A 15,767-nucleotide genomic window follows, 5' to 3' on the forward strand; every position below is an offset into this window, starting at 1 on the left:
GAGAAGCAAGCCGGCTTCCTGCAGCACTTAGGGGGTGGAGTGGGCTGTTTCCCGCGGGTCTGGCCCAGGAAGGACGCCCTTCGGCAGCAAGCACCTGGCCGGAGACCGGCTGGAAAGGCTCCAGGGCGGTTCTTAATTAGGGAATGCGGCTTCGCGAAGGCAGCCAAGCTAGGGAGGGCAGTTGTTCCTCAGTTCCTCTTCCTTGCGTCCCTTGGCTCTGCCTACGCATCCCGCATCCCGGACAGATGGCGGGGAGGGGTACACCTGCAGCCTCGGAAGCCCCGGCTGGCCCTCGGGGCCCACGGGTTAGTGGCGAGGCCAGCTGTCAGCCTGCGCATTCCGAGAGGAGCAGGGATTAGGGTGGGCGGCTCCCCGAGGAACGCTGCGGCTGGAAAACGCGCCGCCCAGGGCCTGGGAGCCCCAGCCTGGGGAGGACGCGCCTCGGGGTCGGGGGTTCCGGGGAGGCCGGCGGGGCGGGGCGGGGCGGGCGGAGGGCGGGGCGGGGCGGGGCGGGCGGAGGGCGGGAACTTGCCTGGGGCGGGGCGGGGCGGGGCGGCCGGGCCGGGGGCGGGACCCCCGTGAGCACAGCCTCCTCCCCTCCCGGCGCGGCCCTGCCCGCGACCCCAGCGGAGGCCGGTCGCGCTCCGCCCGGCGGCTGCCTGGGCGCGCGGCTCCCGGCTCCGGCCCTCCCGCGTCCCGCCCCCGCTCCGGCCCCCGCCCCGCCCCGGCCGCCGCCGGCCGCCGCCATCCGCCGCCCAGGCTGTGAATGAAAGGCAGGCGCCGCCGGGGCTGGCTGCAGGCGACGCGGCGACGCGGCCTCCCGGGAGGCGCTCGCCCCGCAGAGATGTACGGTAAGGCGGCCTCTGCCCCCGCCTCCAAACTTGCGGGGCGCGGGCCGTTGTCCCCCTGCGGGGCCGGCGGGGCCGGCGGGGCCGGGCGGCACAGCCTCGGTGCCCGGGGGGTTCCAGCTGTCGCCCCGAGCGCGCGCGGCTGCGCTCAGAGGACAAAGATGCTCCAGGCCGGGGACCCGCGGGTCCTCCGAGGTCCTTCGCGCCGGGCATTTGCGGGCGTGGGGCGGGTGGGCGGTGCGCGTCCGCGGGGCGGGCGGGGCGGGGCGGGGGCGATCCCGATCCCGATCCCGATCCGGATCCCGATCCCGATCCCGATCCCGAGCGGCCGCGCTCTGGGGCGAGCGGGTCTCCTCTTGGACCCTGGGAGCCCAGCCGGCAGGCAGCGTTGGCGGAGGTGATCGTGTGACAGCGATTGCGGAATTAACAAAAGCGGGTTGTGCCGGGGAGTTTTCTGCGGGGAGCCGGAGAGCTCGCCGGGCTCCGAGGATGCGGGGGGCGGCGCCGGTGCGGGGGGCTGGGGCGCTCGCCAGGGCTGGGAGCCTCGTGTCGCCGCCCCTGGATGGACGCGGCCTCAGTCCGCCCCTGCGGCCCGTGGGTCCCAGGTTCCCAACTTCCAGATTTGCCCTCCGCAGTGATGGAGGGAGGAGACGCTGCTGAGGGTACAGCGCAGTTCTGGGGAGCCAGCCACCTTCTGGCTGCCCACCCACCTACCTCTCTTCCCCCCTTCCCCAGCCATCTCCTCAACTGATGTGCAACAGTTAGCCAGACCCTCCTGATGAACAGTTCTGCTTTAAAAATTTGCCAGGCATTTCTCAGGTTTGGAGGCAGCATGGGTGAAGAAAAGAGAGCGCTTTGGGTCTCACGCTGCATCTCTAATGGATGGAGCCCTGGAGACCCAGACCAGTCTAGAAATCAGCTGCCTTACGGAGCCTCCAGATGCTCTGACCTGGTGTGTGTGTGTGTGTGTGTGTGTGTGTGTGTGTGTGTGTGTGTGTGAAAGAGAGAGACAGAGGGAAAGAGAGAGACAGAGAGAGAGAGACCTGATCCTGATGGACATAAGTCCATCAGAACCCAGGTCCCAGGTTCTGACAGCTATTTAGGACCAAAGAACTGGAACTGTGCTCACCTCCCATCCCCACTGCCAGGTAGGGACTCAGGTGACAGCTGAGAGGTGAGTGTTGGGAGAAGAGTGAGTTCCCGATTTAACCCACCACTGAGGCCCGCTCAGCTGCTTCACTCTGCACACAGACTGTGAGTCACAAAGTTTGGTGGAGGCAGAGGAAGCTGAGCATGGTACAAAGGCTCCGCAATCAGCGGGCCTCACCGTTGAGAGAGAGAGAGAAATTCAGCCTTTTCATCCGCATCCCCCCCCCCATCCCATTGGTCACATATCTGCATTTCTGAACCAGGCTGAGACATCAGCAGATCCCCTCAGCAAGTACTCTTTCTCTTGGATGCACCAAAGGGAGGGGTGGTTGACCTTTTGAGTGTGTTCTGCTGGCCAGTGGGGACTCTGCAGGAAGGTAACAAGGCAGTTGCTTTATAAGCTGGGAGGTTGTGAGGTTCCCAGGAGAAAGCTGTATTTTCTTTCTTTTTGCTTTACCCCCTATTCTTTTCTGCAGAGTATGCAGCCCAAAGCAGCAGATCACTTGACAAGAGCATGTGACTGCAGGGCACCTGCAGTGGGGAGGGAGTAAGGACCAGGCCCATCAGGGTGAGGAAGAATTAGGAACCTGAGTTCTGCTGGGCCACCTCATTGCATTTAGTGTGAGACAGTTTGATAATTGATCCCGGATATCTGGACATTGAGGGGGTCCCAATCTGCCTCCGTTGTATGAAGCAGATCAAGGAAGAGTTGGTTGGTACAGAAAGGTAAAGTGGGAAGCCAACATTGCTGGGTGTTATTTTTGGATACACCACAGCTTTTTCATTTCTCTATTATGTTTTTATTCCTCCAGATGCAAAGAGAGATGGTAGTTACTCCTAAATCATTCATAGATTATAAAGAAGGAATCCTCTGGGCAGTTGCCTGCAGCAAAGGAAAGTTGTCCCAGTGCTGGTTGGGAGATTATTACTGAGTCTTGCTTAGTGCAAAGCCTTGTCTTAGGAGATTGTAAAAGGGAGCCTGCTCTCCAAGGGGAGCGATCAGTGGCTTGGATCTCAGTGTTTTCTTAAAATTTGTGAAAAGAAAGGGTCCATGTGAATACTCATAATCATTCCCTCTCCAGCCGTCAGGAGAGAAATGAAAAAGGAAGTGGATAGAGAGGTTGGGAAGGCACAGTCTTCTTATGTTTGGTTCTTGCTTTACCATATTTTCCAAGTGATTTGCCCAAGGTGACATAGGTGGAACCAGGGAAAATGAAAACAGGCTTCCTAGCTCAGCGCCCCTTTCCCCTGAATGCCTTGAATAAATGCTCATTAGGAAAATGGCACTCAGGATTTTAGTGGCTAATGGGCAGCGGGGGCCCCATGGATAGCCAAAAGTCACCTAAGCTTTAGGTAAAGGTATCCCTTGACCACCTACCTTGGTGACCTGATCCACTATGAATTTGTCAATCTCCTTCCTCCTCTTTCTTCTGTCTGTGGGAGAAGAGCCCCTTGTCTTGGCTAGAGGACACAGTGCTATTCGAGACAGAATCTTAGAACTGAGGTCCACCCACTCAATCCAAGAGCCAGCTCATGGTTTTGGGGCCACAAATAAGCGGGGTCATCCCTTGGAATTACGTCTCGGTATGAACTGATGGAGTGAGTGTCCATCTATGCCTCCTGGGTCTGTGGGTGAGCCTTAAAGCTGGGTAGTGGGTGTGACAGTACATTAAGAGGTTCTGCACTCACAAGACAGGTCGCTCAAGAGCCTGGTCCCTTCAGATTGTCTTGGGCCTCTACCCTTCTCTTTTCCTCTCTGCCAGCTCCTGGACGACTGTTTGACATCACCTCCCACTCCAGCATAACCATGCTGATCACCTTCTTTCACTGGCCACTCAAGCCCCTGAACTGCTTCTGCTTCCCCTTTGCCAAACTCACCCCTCCTACCTCCTTACTTCCTAAACCCCAGTCACTTTCTGGAAATGGCTCTCCAAAGGGATGCAGTGACTTCCCAGATTCTTGTTTAGACTGATAAACACAGGTTGATAAGGGAGCTAGGAAAATAAAAACATTTGGTACTGGGGTAGAAAGAGGATAGGCAAATTTTCTGGAAAGAGAAGAATTCCCCTTAATGTTTCTTTGTGTTAGAATTGTCTAACTAATTTTCCCTATCCCTCTCTCCTGGGATGGAGCCACAGCAGTCCTGCCTGGGAGTGTCCCACTTACCTACCGAGGTGAAGCAGAGCTCTCCAAGAAACACTACCCTTCAGGATGAGGGCAGTGGGCCATGGAAAGCCACTGGACAGGATTTTCCCAGAACCACAGTCCACGGAGCCTGATCCCACTAGAACAGAAGCTGCTCTCACAAATCCCTCCTTTTTTTTTTTTTTAAGATTTTATTTATTTATTCATGAGAGACACAGAGAGAGGCAGAGAAACAGGCAGAGGGAGAAGCAGGCTCCTTGCAGGGAGCCCGATATGGGACCCAATCCCAGGACACCGGGATCACAGCCTGAGCCAAAGGCGATGCTCAACCACTAAGCCACCCAGGCATCCCTCGCAAATCCCTCTTTAACTCTAGATCCTGTCTCATCCTCAACACCTGCCTGTCTTCATGCTTTGTGATTGAGAATGCTGACTGTAGGCCAGTGAGCCATGGCGCACAGCCTTCTCTAAAGGTGTCTTACAGAGCACGCATGTGTGCAACCTGTGTGGTTGGTGTGGAAGCTGCAGGGTGGAGCTGACTCCCTCTGAGGTGCAATGCTCACTGTCGCAGAAAGCTCTATAGCTCCTGCTGCTCCTCCTCATCACAGGCAACTCCCACCACACACACACACACACACACACACACACACATGCTGCAGTCTCCTCCCCCAAATCTTGAGGCTCCTGCAGCCCTATGGTGTGGTGTTTGGCTTGGGCCAGGAGCTGTGTGCCCTGCCTCCTCTTAGCCCACCCCACCCCACCTCAATTCCCTTGGTCCCCTCGAGCAGGGTGAGATCTCCTTGCAGCTCACAGTTCAGTTAATCCAAGCGCAATTTTCTTTTTGCACATGTATAAAAGTAGAAAGTTAATACTGCCTTACAGAAAGTCTAGAAGAAAGAGGAGGGAAAAAACTGTCCACAGTCCTACTCACTAAAACCAATGTTTTAAAAAATATTATTATAGAAATGACCATTAGGATTTGGTATTCACCTTCTGCCCTTACCTTGCAATTCCTTGCTTCATCCTGGCTGGGTTACCCTGAGTGTGAAGGTGAGGGAGCACTGAGGGGCCCATAGCCTGGGTCTGAACCCTGACTCTGTCCTTCAGGTAACCTTGGACCTGAGCCTTTCTGAACCTGTTTCCTGGCTCTGCAAAGATGACAACACCCGCCCACCTCACTGCAGAGATTAATCAGGATAAGAGGGCTGCTCCCATTTCCTCCTTCCCTTTCCTCAACTCTCTCCTCTCTGTTTCTTAATAAAAAAGGCCAGGGGGAAACAAAAATGTATGTCCCAAAAGCTTGATATCAGTGCTTGGGAGACTGTTCCTTATATTTAAAAAAAAAAAAAAAAAAAAAGGAAAATCTAATATGAAAAGCTTTTTTTTTTTTTCCTGGTAGTCATCCAATACTTCTAGAAAATCTGGAAAACACAGTAAACTATAAGAAGTATAATCACTTTTACTGTTTTGGTATCTTTCCTTTATGCATTTATGTGGTTGGAATTATTTTACATCATTTTGTATTTTTTTTTTCTACTTTAACATTACAATATAAGCATTCCTGCCTGCCCCTGCCCTGCCCTGGTTCACGGCTGCCATTTTTAATGGCTATGTAACAATCCACTGAGTGGAAGTATCATTTCCTTTTTGCACATTTAGGTTGTACATACAGTATTATGACCCTGGGAAGGGTACCAAAGCTTTCTCTGAATTTTAGACTATCTCCCTAGGCTATAGCCCTCCAAATGGGCTGATCAAGGTATATAAACATTTAAAATATTTGTTACATATTGTCAAGTTATTTTGTTTATATAATTGTAATCCCACTAGCAGTCCTGAGAGTACCTGTCCCCCTATACTCTCAAAAGCATTAAATATTGAAGTTTCCCCCCAACCTTTGCTAATTTGATAGAAAAGTTGTATCATTTTAACTTGTATTCTTTATTTCTAGCAGTTAAGCAGTTAGTGTGTATTTTTGCCATTTGCATTTTAGTGGATTTTCATACAAGTGAGTCCTTTATTTATTGAGGATATTAACTACTTGTCTGCTATCTGCTTTATGCTCTGTGTTTTGAAGATGCACACTGTCAAGTATTTCTGGAGTGTCAGCTACATATGATATTCCATAGGGCATCAAGGGGAATTAAAAAAAAACACTTAGAGAAGCCCTTTCTGTCAAGAAGATTACAATTTCAGTAGGTAACCAAGTTGTTAAACATGTGAGACTGTAAATGATACAAAGGTAGATTCAGTAAAGTTGCAGTGTTGCAGGATCCAGGAGTTATTCATTAAGATGTTCAGCCAGCAGTATCTTGAGGTATAAAATATAAGAGACCACTTGGAGGTGAAACCATTTGGAAGGACTTTCAAGGGGGTCTGAGGACTAAATGGAGAAGAGGGTGAGGGTGTTCCCGGTGGAGGCACCAGTGTGAGAAGGTACATGGAGGTGGGGAAAGAGAAGACCTGTCCAGAGAGAATTAGGGGCAGGTGCTACCTAGGTTTGGGTAGAGATCAGGTTGGGGAACAACTTGATGGAGGAGATTTTTGTCGAAATAAGGGTTTTTTCACTTAACTCTATGAACGTTAGGAGCCATTGAAGATTTTAAACTGCCAAAAGGCTGATTTGCACAATTGATCTTCTAGAGAAATGAAGCTGGGGGCACTCTACAGAATGGAATTGGGGGAGGGGCGGGATAAAGTGAAAATGAAGGGAAGTAGAGTTGTTGCAGGCACAGGCAGTAACCAGGGTGGGAAAGCTTTGGCCCCCTTAGAATGGTGCATTTTCAGTGGGAAATGTTTGTCTCTTAAAAAAAAGCAGTAGGACTCGGGATGGAGGTGGGGTGGGGAAGGGAAGGGAATTGAAACTTAAAAAAAAAATTTTCCATGCTACATCAATGTGAGTTATACAAACATGTACAGAAAATAGTTTATTTTCTCTCTCAAAAAATTTTTTTAACAAGAAAAAGAAAAAAATATTTCAAAATAGGTGCTAAATTACTTAGGGCTATAAAGTTATTATACTCTAATTTGTTCTAAAGATGATTGAGAGCCTATACTTTATACATACACATACACATGTTCACATACCTGCAATATAATAAAGAGATCAAAGCAGGGAAAATTCAAGAATTATACAGAAAAAAAATAAAGCCAAGAATAAAGTTATTTTGGTGGGGAGTGCATAGCAGCAGCTCCTGTTGCAAACTGAGTTTTGAGTTTTCTGCAGGAAATTCAGTTTTGAGCTTCTGTAGGCCAAAAAAGAGGGGGAAAGTCATTTGCAAGACTCATAGCATCTGTAGATATGTGTGTTTTTTCCAGTTGCCTTAGCCCAAAACAGCTTTCTGAGATGCTAAGATCCGAGAGAAAAATCCTGCCTGAGTTCCACCAAAAAGACAAGATATTTCATAAATATTGATCTAAATTAGATTTTTCTTTTGCAAATGTAGTTCCCTTAATGTGCTCCCTGCCAGTTTGGAGAGTATTAAGACCTGTCCAAATACAAATTTGTGGGTTCTGATTCCTTACCTTGAAATTGCTCCTGGCTCTGTTCTCAGCTTCCTTCCTGGTTTGCAGTAAACCAAGACTCACTGAGGCTCTTGAACCACTTCAAGGCCGCGGATGTGATTTCTCCTTCCACAGATGGCCGTGAGTCTTCAGAGAGTTTGCTCCCTAGAGAAGCCATTCCTGCCTTTGCAGTGAAGGAGACTGCCTGGTTCCTCTCATCCATGTGCCTTAGTTTACTGCCTTGCACAGCTGTTTATCACAATCCAATATTTCTCCTGTATGTTCTCCACTAGCCTGTCAGCTCCATGAAAACAAGGAATCATTTCTCTCTCTCCCTACTGCCTCTTTAGGGCATAGGACTCTGCCTGGTAGGGATGCCTGGGTGGCTCAATGGTTGAGCATCTGCCTTCTGCTGAGGGTGTGATCCTGGGGTCCTGGGATTGAGTGCTGCTTTGGGATCCCCGCAGGGAGCCTGCCTCTCCCTCTCCCTCTGCCTATGTCTCTGCCTCTCTCTCTGTGTCTCTCATGAATAAATAAATAAAAATAAAATCTTAAAAAAAAAGGACACTACCTGGTACAGAATAAGGCACTCAAAAACTTTATTGAATGAGTGAATCCTAAATTAAGTATCATCTTTTTATTTACCTTTGTAACCTGACCCTCTACATTTTTCAGCCCTAAATGTATTTCAAATGGCAATACAATTACTATCACTTTAGCTTCCATTCACTGGGCACTATTGTGTGCTGAGCAGTAATCTATGCACTTTTTATGTATTAAGTGATTTAATCTTCTCCAAATTCTATGAGTTAAGGATTATTATTTTCATTTTAGAAATGAGAGCAGGGAGGCATTGAGAGGTTTAGTAACCTGCCCACAGCTACACAGTTATGTGATAGGGCTGGGATTTCAATCTAGGTGGAGTGTGGACTCCCCCTCCCTTCCACAGCACTGGCCTGCACCATAATATGATTTTTTTCAGAGAATACAGGCCTTTCCTCTGTAGAGCTCACTGTACCTCACAGACTCACACATATTAATTTGGGGCCGCAGTGGGGAGTGCGGAAGACAGGCATGAAGCCCTGAAGGGGACGGTGCCTTCTCCTTGGTCCCAAGCTAGTTAGCATGGAAGCTGGGAACTCTCACTTCTGAACGGGGTCCTCTGCCTCTTGGAACCCTTCTTACCTCCTTTATCATTGCTTTGCTTTGTGGGAGAGAAAGGGCCCTGGGAAAGCCCTAGGTATGCATGAGTAAGTAAGAGAGGAGCCAAGAGAGCAGGCTGCTATGGCCAAAAGAGGATATAGGAGCCAGTGATGGCATGAGATCTGAGGAGGCACAGCCATGTGTCACAGAGAGAGGGACAGGAAGGGAGCAGAGTGGGGCTGTCACAACCACCACCGAGTTACACACATGCCTAGACTAGCAGTGTTCTTCAAGACATGCTCTCCAGTCAGCACTTGGCCTGGGATACTGGGCACCTTCTTTTTTTTTTTTTTTTTTAAGATTTATTTATTTATTCATGAGAGACACACACAGAGAGAGGCAGAGACATAGGCAGAGGGAGAAGCAGGCTCCATGCAGGGAGCCCGATGTGGGACTCGATCCAGGATCCCAGGATCATGCCCTGAGCCGAAGGCAGACGCTCAACTGCTGAGCCACCCAGGCATCCCACTGGGCACCTTCTTTAGCAGGATGACTTTCTTTCCTTCCTTCTCTTTCTTTCTTTCTTTCTTTCTTCTTTCTTTTTTCTTTTCCTTTCTTTCTTTCTTTCTTTCTTTCTTTCTTTCTTTCTTTCTTTCTTTTCTCTTTCTTTCTTAGATCTTATTTATTCATGAGAAACACAGAGAGAGGCAGAGACATAGGCAGAAGGAAAAGCATTCTCCCTGTGGGGAGTCTGATGCAGGACTCCAGGACCACCATCTGAGCCAAAGGCAGATGTTCAACCACTGAGCCACCCAGATGCTCCAGCAGGAGGACCTTTGCTTCTCTAACAGTTTGCCTGTGAATTAAAACTCCTTCCCGGGCAGCCCGGGTGGCTCAGCGGTTTGGCGCCTGCCTTCGGCCCAGGGCGTGATCCTGGAGACCTGGAATCAAGTCCCACATCGTGCTCCCTGCAAGGAGTCTGCTTCTCCCTCTGCCTGTGTCTCTGCCTCTCTCTCTCTCTCTCTCTCTCTCTCTCTCTGTGTGTGTGTGTATCTCTCATGAATAATTAAATAAAATCTTAAAAAAAAAAAACCTCCTCCACACCGAAGCCCCACACCTTCAGGTCCAGCTAGTCTGGATGTAGTGATCGCTGCCTCTGAGGGGTGGGTCGGGACTAAGCCATGTGGGGGAAAGGGGGACAGTAGCCCCAGTCCCAGATAACCACTCCCTACCTATAGAACCCTGGACAGGTAGTTTCCCTCCCTCTGAGCCCATTTCCTCCCCTGTAAAATAGGGATAATCAGTCTGTCTGATGTGGTGAGGGTCTACCGATGGGGTCAAAAGAGATACTGTCTAGGTGAGTATGTTGCCATACACAGAACTCTATGCCTATCAAAAGTGATATTATCGGGATCCCTGGGTGGCGCAGCAGTTTGGCGCCTGCCTTTGTCCCAGGGCGCGATCCTGGAGACCCGGGATCGAGTCCCACGTCAGGCTCCCGGTGCATGGAGCCTGCTTCTCCCTCTGCCTGTGTCTCTGCCTCTCTCTCTCTCTTTCTCTCTCTGTGACTATCATAAATTAAAAAAAAAAGTGATATTATCCCCATCCAACCAATTTTTTTTCCATCCATGCAATTCTAATGGATGTTTCTGGGGCATGCCCTTAACCTTTCCAGAAACAGTGACAATCCCTATATACAGGGATGGAGGTGTTATGTTTAGACTCTGTTTTAAATGTCTTAGATAGAAGGTTAAAAAAAGTAAAACCAGTGAGTGGCTTCCATCTTGTGAGCTAGACACCTGCCTCTGTGAAATCTGCCTGCCAGGTGGGGCCCCTGAGATGGGACCACCAGAATGCTGATTATGTTGAGCACTTTCGGGTCTCCTCGAGAACCATTCACAGATTGGCAGTCTGTGACTCTCTTCCTTTCATCCCTGCACCAGAAAGACCAGAAAATCTTATAGACCACCAAGAGGATAGACAGGGCCCCTTTAGCCGAGTCTTATACTATGCTAAGTTCTTACGTATTACTGACAGTTAGCAACCCCGTGTCATTCTACTCATTATCTCAACTCAGAACAGTCCTTTGATGGTGGGTGCCATTCTTTCTGTGGCTGAGCTGGGGGCACAGAGATTTAAAAGTCCAACAGTTTGCTCAAGGTCATGCAGCTGGCTGAAGTCATTTCTCTCCACTGTCTCCTAAGCAGGTGCTCACAGAGCTTCATGTGAGATCAAACACTGCCCTCGTACCTGGTGGCAATTCATGCACCTTATGCCAAACAGCAAATTTCACCGTAAGGGAAGAATTCCAAACCGAATACTTTAGTAGATGTGGCATAGTTCTGTTGTAGCTTTACATCTATGACTTTTAAGCTCAGTGCCCTAATTCACATCCTGTGGTCTGACTATAAATCTGAGAATTAGGGCTTCTGGGTTCAAATACTGACTTTGCCATCACCCTACAAAAGGACCTAGATAAATTCTAGCACCTGGGAAGCAGGAGTCTTAGATTCTTAGCTTGGCAGAGCTCCATGCTTCATCTCATGCTTATTGAGAAAGACTTTGCTCTGTGTCCCAACTTTCTTTTTAGGTAGACAATAGTTTAAATAATGTTTATAAACTGTGAAAAAGAATCCCCAAATTACAAGAGCATTTATAAAGACCTTGGCAGAGTTTCTTCAGAACAGAAAGCCTGTAATGTGACGTCTTCTCACTACTTGTACAGGAGGGATGCTTCTAAAGCAGGTGCATCAAAGATGATGTTGAAAAAAATCAAGAGCCCCACAGCCTCCTGCCACAATCTTCTTTGTGTCCCCATTGTATCTTATGCTTTGCTTGTTATTTTTGTCATTTATTTGTTACACTGAATGTCATTTCTTTCTTTCTACACTAGATCTGTGACACTCTGAAAGACACAGCCTCTATTTAATTATCTTTATTTTTCTTAGCATCTAGCAGAGATGTTTGGTTTGTAGGAAGTGTTCAAATGTTTGCATTTAACTATATAATAATTATATGTGTCATCTCCCCATCCATCCATCCATCCATCCATCCATCCATCCATCCATCCATCCAGAGCAGTCTATGAGCAGTCTATGTTTCTGGAGCACCAACGATAGTGGGCAGGGCCAGGATGGGGGGGGTATCTCAGAATGAATCCTGTAGCAACAGCAACAATATTTCATCATTTTACTTTGTCTTCCCCCATTGGTCATAATGTGTACAGTAAAGAATATTCCAGAATATAACCATGACTTTCCGTCTAGACTTTGACAGTGTCAGTTATGAGAAACAGCTAATTAGTCTGCCTGCAGAAATGGTGAAGGGCAGTTCGAGAAACATTCTCACACATTTTTCCTTGGTTTGTGGAGCTCAGAATAAATATCACAATCTTTTTCTTCAAAAAGGAAGGTCACTTAGTAGTATAATTATGGGCAAATCTCTATTTTGATTTCCATTCATATCTTTTGTACATTCTTCTTTTGTGAAACAAGAAAGATAAAAAGGCCCTCTGAGGCAAAAAAAAAAAAGAAAAAGAAATGTCTGTTGGTTTTTTAAAAATTTAATTTATTTGAGAGAATGATCAAGAAAGAGAACATGAACAGGGGGAGGAGCAGAGGGAGGGGGGAAGCAGAGTTCCCACTGAGCCAGGAGCCCGATGTGGGGGCTCGATCTCAGGATTCTGGGATCACAGCCCGAGCCTAAGGCAGATGCTCAACCAACTGAGCCACCCAGGCACTCTTAAATATCTGTTTTCTCATTGCTTGGAGGCACCTCACCAGAATGTTCCTGGATAAAGCAGTACACAGCCTTGTGCACCTGCAGTCTCAGAGCTGGAGTATGGAAGAGCTGAGTAGAATAGCAAGTATGCAAATCTTGGCTGAGGGTCATAGACAGAATAGAAGAGAAAACAAACACCAAAGTCTTTCCATAGTGTTCCCATCCAACTTCTGAAAGTGCCTGGTCCTACTAGCTGCCTGGCCCAGCAGCTGGTAAAGGCAGTAAACATGTCTGACTGTCCTGAGAAGTTCCACCCCAAAGCTATTCCTTAGCGCTACTAGGAATGTCCACTTCTCCCCAGACAACACTATCGGAGAAGAACAAGGCTGAGTGTTCTGAGGAGTGGGCAGTCCTGGACGTCATACAATGCTTTCCTTCTGCTCGATCAAGGACATTCATTCCTGTGCTGGGAGGGAGAGTTGGCCATCAGGCCTGATTCTGGCTTTGTGAATTTGAGCAAAATTCCCAACCTCCCTCAGATTTAGTTTCACCATCTGCAAATTGGGAGAGCTGGACTGTATGATCTTTAAGGGTTTCCCAGTTCTTGGGTCTGCTAATGGGCTGGAGCACCTGTCATCCGTCCTGTGGGTGAGAAAGCAGGGGCTGAGGGTGCACTCACAAGAGCTGTTTCAAAAGTGCTGGATGGCAACATAGACACTGGGATCTCAGGACCTTTATGTAACCTGGCTATGCATCCATTTCCTCATTGATCAGATGAGAATAATGATCCCTTTGTTAATACAAACAGTGTCTGTCCTGGGGTCCTGTTGAATGGGAAGATGCAAGCTGACAAGTATATTGGATAAGCATGGATAAGAGCTGTGTACCTTCCAAGTGCTAGGCACTACGATTCTTGCTTTTTTTTTAAAAAAGGATTTTATTTATTTATTCATGAGAGACCCAGAGAGAGAGAGAGAGAGAGAGAAGCAGAGACACAGGCAGAGTGAGAAGCAGGCTCCATGCAGGGAGCCCCACACGGACCCTATCCCGGGTCTCCAGGATCACATCCTGGGCTGAAGGTGGCGCTAAACCGCTGAGCCACCTGGCCTCCCCTGATTCTTGCTTTATGTAATTCACATTTCACAAAAATCCTAGGGAGGGGGTGATATTCCTTTCCCCTGACCCATTTTCAGATAATAATGATAAGAAAGTTCAGAAAAGGAGGCATCTGGCTGGCTCAGTCGGTGGAGCACGTGACTCTTGATCTCAGGGTTCGAAATTTGAGCCCCATGTTGGGTGTAGAGATTAGTTTAAAATACAATCTTTAAAAAAAAGAATGTTCAGAAAAGTTAAATGTCTGGCTAGAGGTCAACCAGCTCATTAAGTGGCATAGCCAAGAAAAGAAGCATGTCTGTTTCATTCCAATGCTATTTTCCTCTATTATGCCTGGATTCTTACTGAAAATACCATCATTAATTGGACCACATCAAAATTAAAAACGTTTGTGCACCAAGGGGCACTAGCAATAGAGTATAAAGGCAGCCCATGGAATGGGAGAAAATATTTGTGAATCAGACATCTGATAAGAGAGTACTATCCAGAATATATAAAGAGTGCCAGAGCACCTGGATGGCTCAGTCAGGTAAATATCCAACTCTTGATTTTGGCTTAAGTCATGATTTCTGGGTCATGAGATCAAGTCTCCAGTCAGGCTCTGCCCTGGGCCTGGAGCCTGCTTAAGATTCTCTCTCTCCCTCTCCCTCTACCCATCCCCTACATCACCCCCACCCACCTCACACATGCTCTCTCTCTCTGAAAAAGTACCTACAATTCAACAACAAACTTGTTAAAAAATCAGCAAAGGACTTTAGACATTTCTTCAAAGGTATATAAATGGCAACAAGCCCATGAAAAGATGCTCAGTGTCACTAATTATTAGGGAAATACAAATAAAAACCATAATAATATATCACCTCAGAGTCATGAGGATGGCTATTATATATATATATATTTATTTATATTTATATATATAGCAGAAAATAAGTGTTGGTGAGGATATAGAGAAATTGGAACCCATGTGCACTGCTGGTGGGAATGCGAGATGATAGAGCCATTATGGAAAACAGTATGGCGGCTCCTCAAAAAACTAAAAATAGAATTACCATATGATCCAGTAATTCCACTTCTGGATATATACTGAAAAAAGTGAAAACATGGCCTCAAAAAGGTATTTGTACACCCACGGTCATAGCAGCATTTTTCAAAATAGCCCAAAGTGGAAGCAACCCAAGTGCTTATCCACAGCTAAATGGATAAGCAAAATGTGATCTATACATACAATGGGACATTATTCAGCCTCAGACATGGTTGATGACCTAGCGTTAGTCACCTGATTGCTCAGGGGTGTACAGAAAAGGAGACCACAAACTGATGTCATCATATTCTTTGGCTCTCTGAAAAACTCCTCCAACTTGAATGAAGAATATCATTACAGTACCAATTAAAAAAAAAGATTTTATTTATTCTTGAGAGACACAGAAGGAGGCAGAGACCTAGGCAGAGAGAGAAGCAGGCTCCCTGCAGGGGAGCCTGATGCAAAACTTGACCCCAGGACCTCGGGATCGGGACCTGGGCTAAAGGCAGACGCTCAACCACTGAGCCACCCAGGCGTCCCAAAAGTACCTTCTTTTTCTTTTGAAGAAAGATTTAAATAAATAAAATTGAGGATGTGTCTGATACTGCCCTGTAGTGGTGGAAGTGGCTGGAATGATGATGAGATTTGAAGGGTCCATTAGGGGTGGTCTGAGTGGCTGGCAAATGTGTATACTAGGTGAGGGGTGTATCTCAAGGAGCTAGCGACTGTCCTTGTAAGCAGTGACTTCCGTTAGAGGTCCAGGGGAAAAGGCATGCAAGACATATTCCACAGAAGAAAATAAACAGTGAATTCAGATGTTGATCTCCTCTGAACCCTGGCGCCCTAAATTGCAGGTTAGTTTTTTTTATCAAGCCGCCTCTCACACAGACAGCCCTAAATGGCCTGCTCTGAGATGAGCAGCAACAAGCTTTATTTATTTACAAAAAAAGCTCATGCTCCACTAGGGAGCCAGCCTATAATCAATGCATGTGTACTAGCCCTGAAAGAAGTCCACTGGAATACTAACAGTGGTTATTTCCATGTGATAGGATTATGGATGATTTTTGAATTTCCTTTAAAAAATATTGTGGTTTTTTTCACATTTTGTGTAGTGAGCATGTGTT

At 47.6% G+C, this 15,767-nt stretch overlaps 1 protein-coding gene across 4 annotated transcripts in view; it reads left to right on the plus strand.

Moving 5' to 3' along the window:
- Positions 1-237: 237 nt before the first annotated feature.
- The window catches only part of EFR3B (EFR3 homolog B), an 89,396-nt gene continuing 73,866 nt past the window's right edge, over positions 238-15,767 (plus strand). For 3 of the 4 annotated variants that reach the window (XM_055327548.1, XM_055327549.1, XM_055327550.1), the window contains exon 1: positions 732-851. In XM_055327548.1, the coding sequence (XP_055183523.1) occupies positions 767-851 (85 nt within the window). In that variant the 5' untranslated portion in view covers positions 732-766. Of the gene's footprint in view, positions 306-731; positions 852-15,767 lie in introns of those variants that run through there. The other variant, XM_055327552.1, reaches the window with a different exon arrangement.

The sequence above is a fragment of the Nyctereutes procyonoides genome, unplaced genomic scaffold (assembly GCF_905146905.1).
Source record: "Nyctereutes procyonoides isolate TBG_1078 unplaced genomic scaffold, NYPRO_anot_genome, whole genome shotgun sequence".
Classification (NCBI taxonomy): Eukaryota; Metazoa; Chordata; class Mammalia; order Carnivora; family Canidae; genus Nyctereutes; species Nyctereutes procyonoides.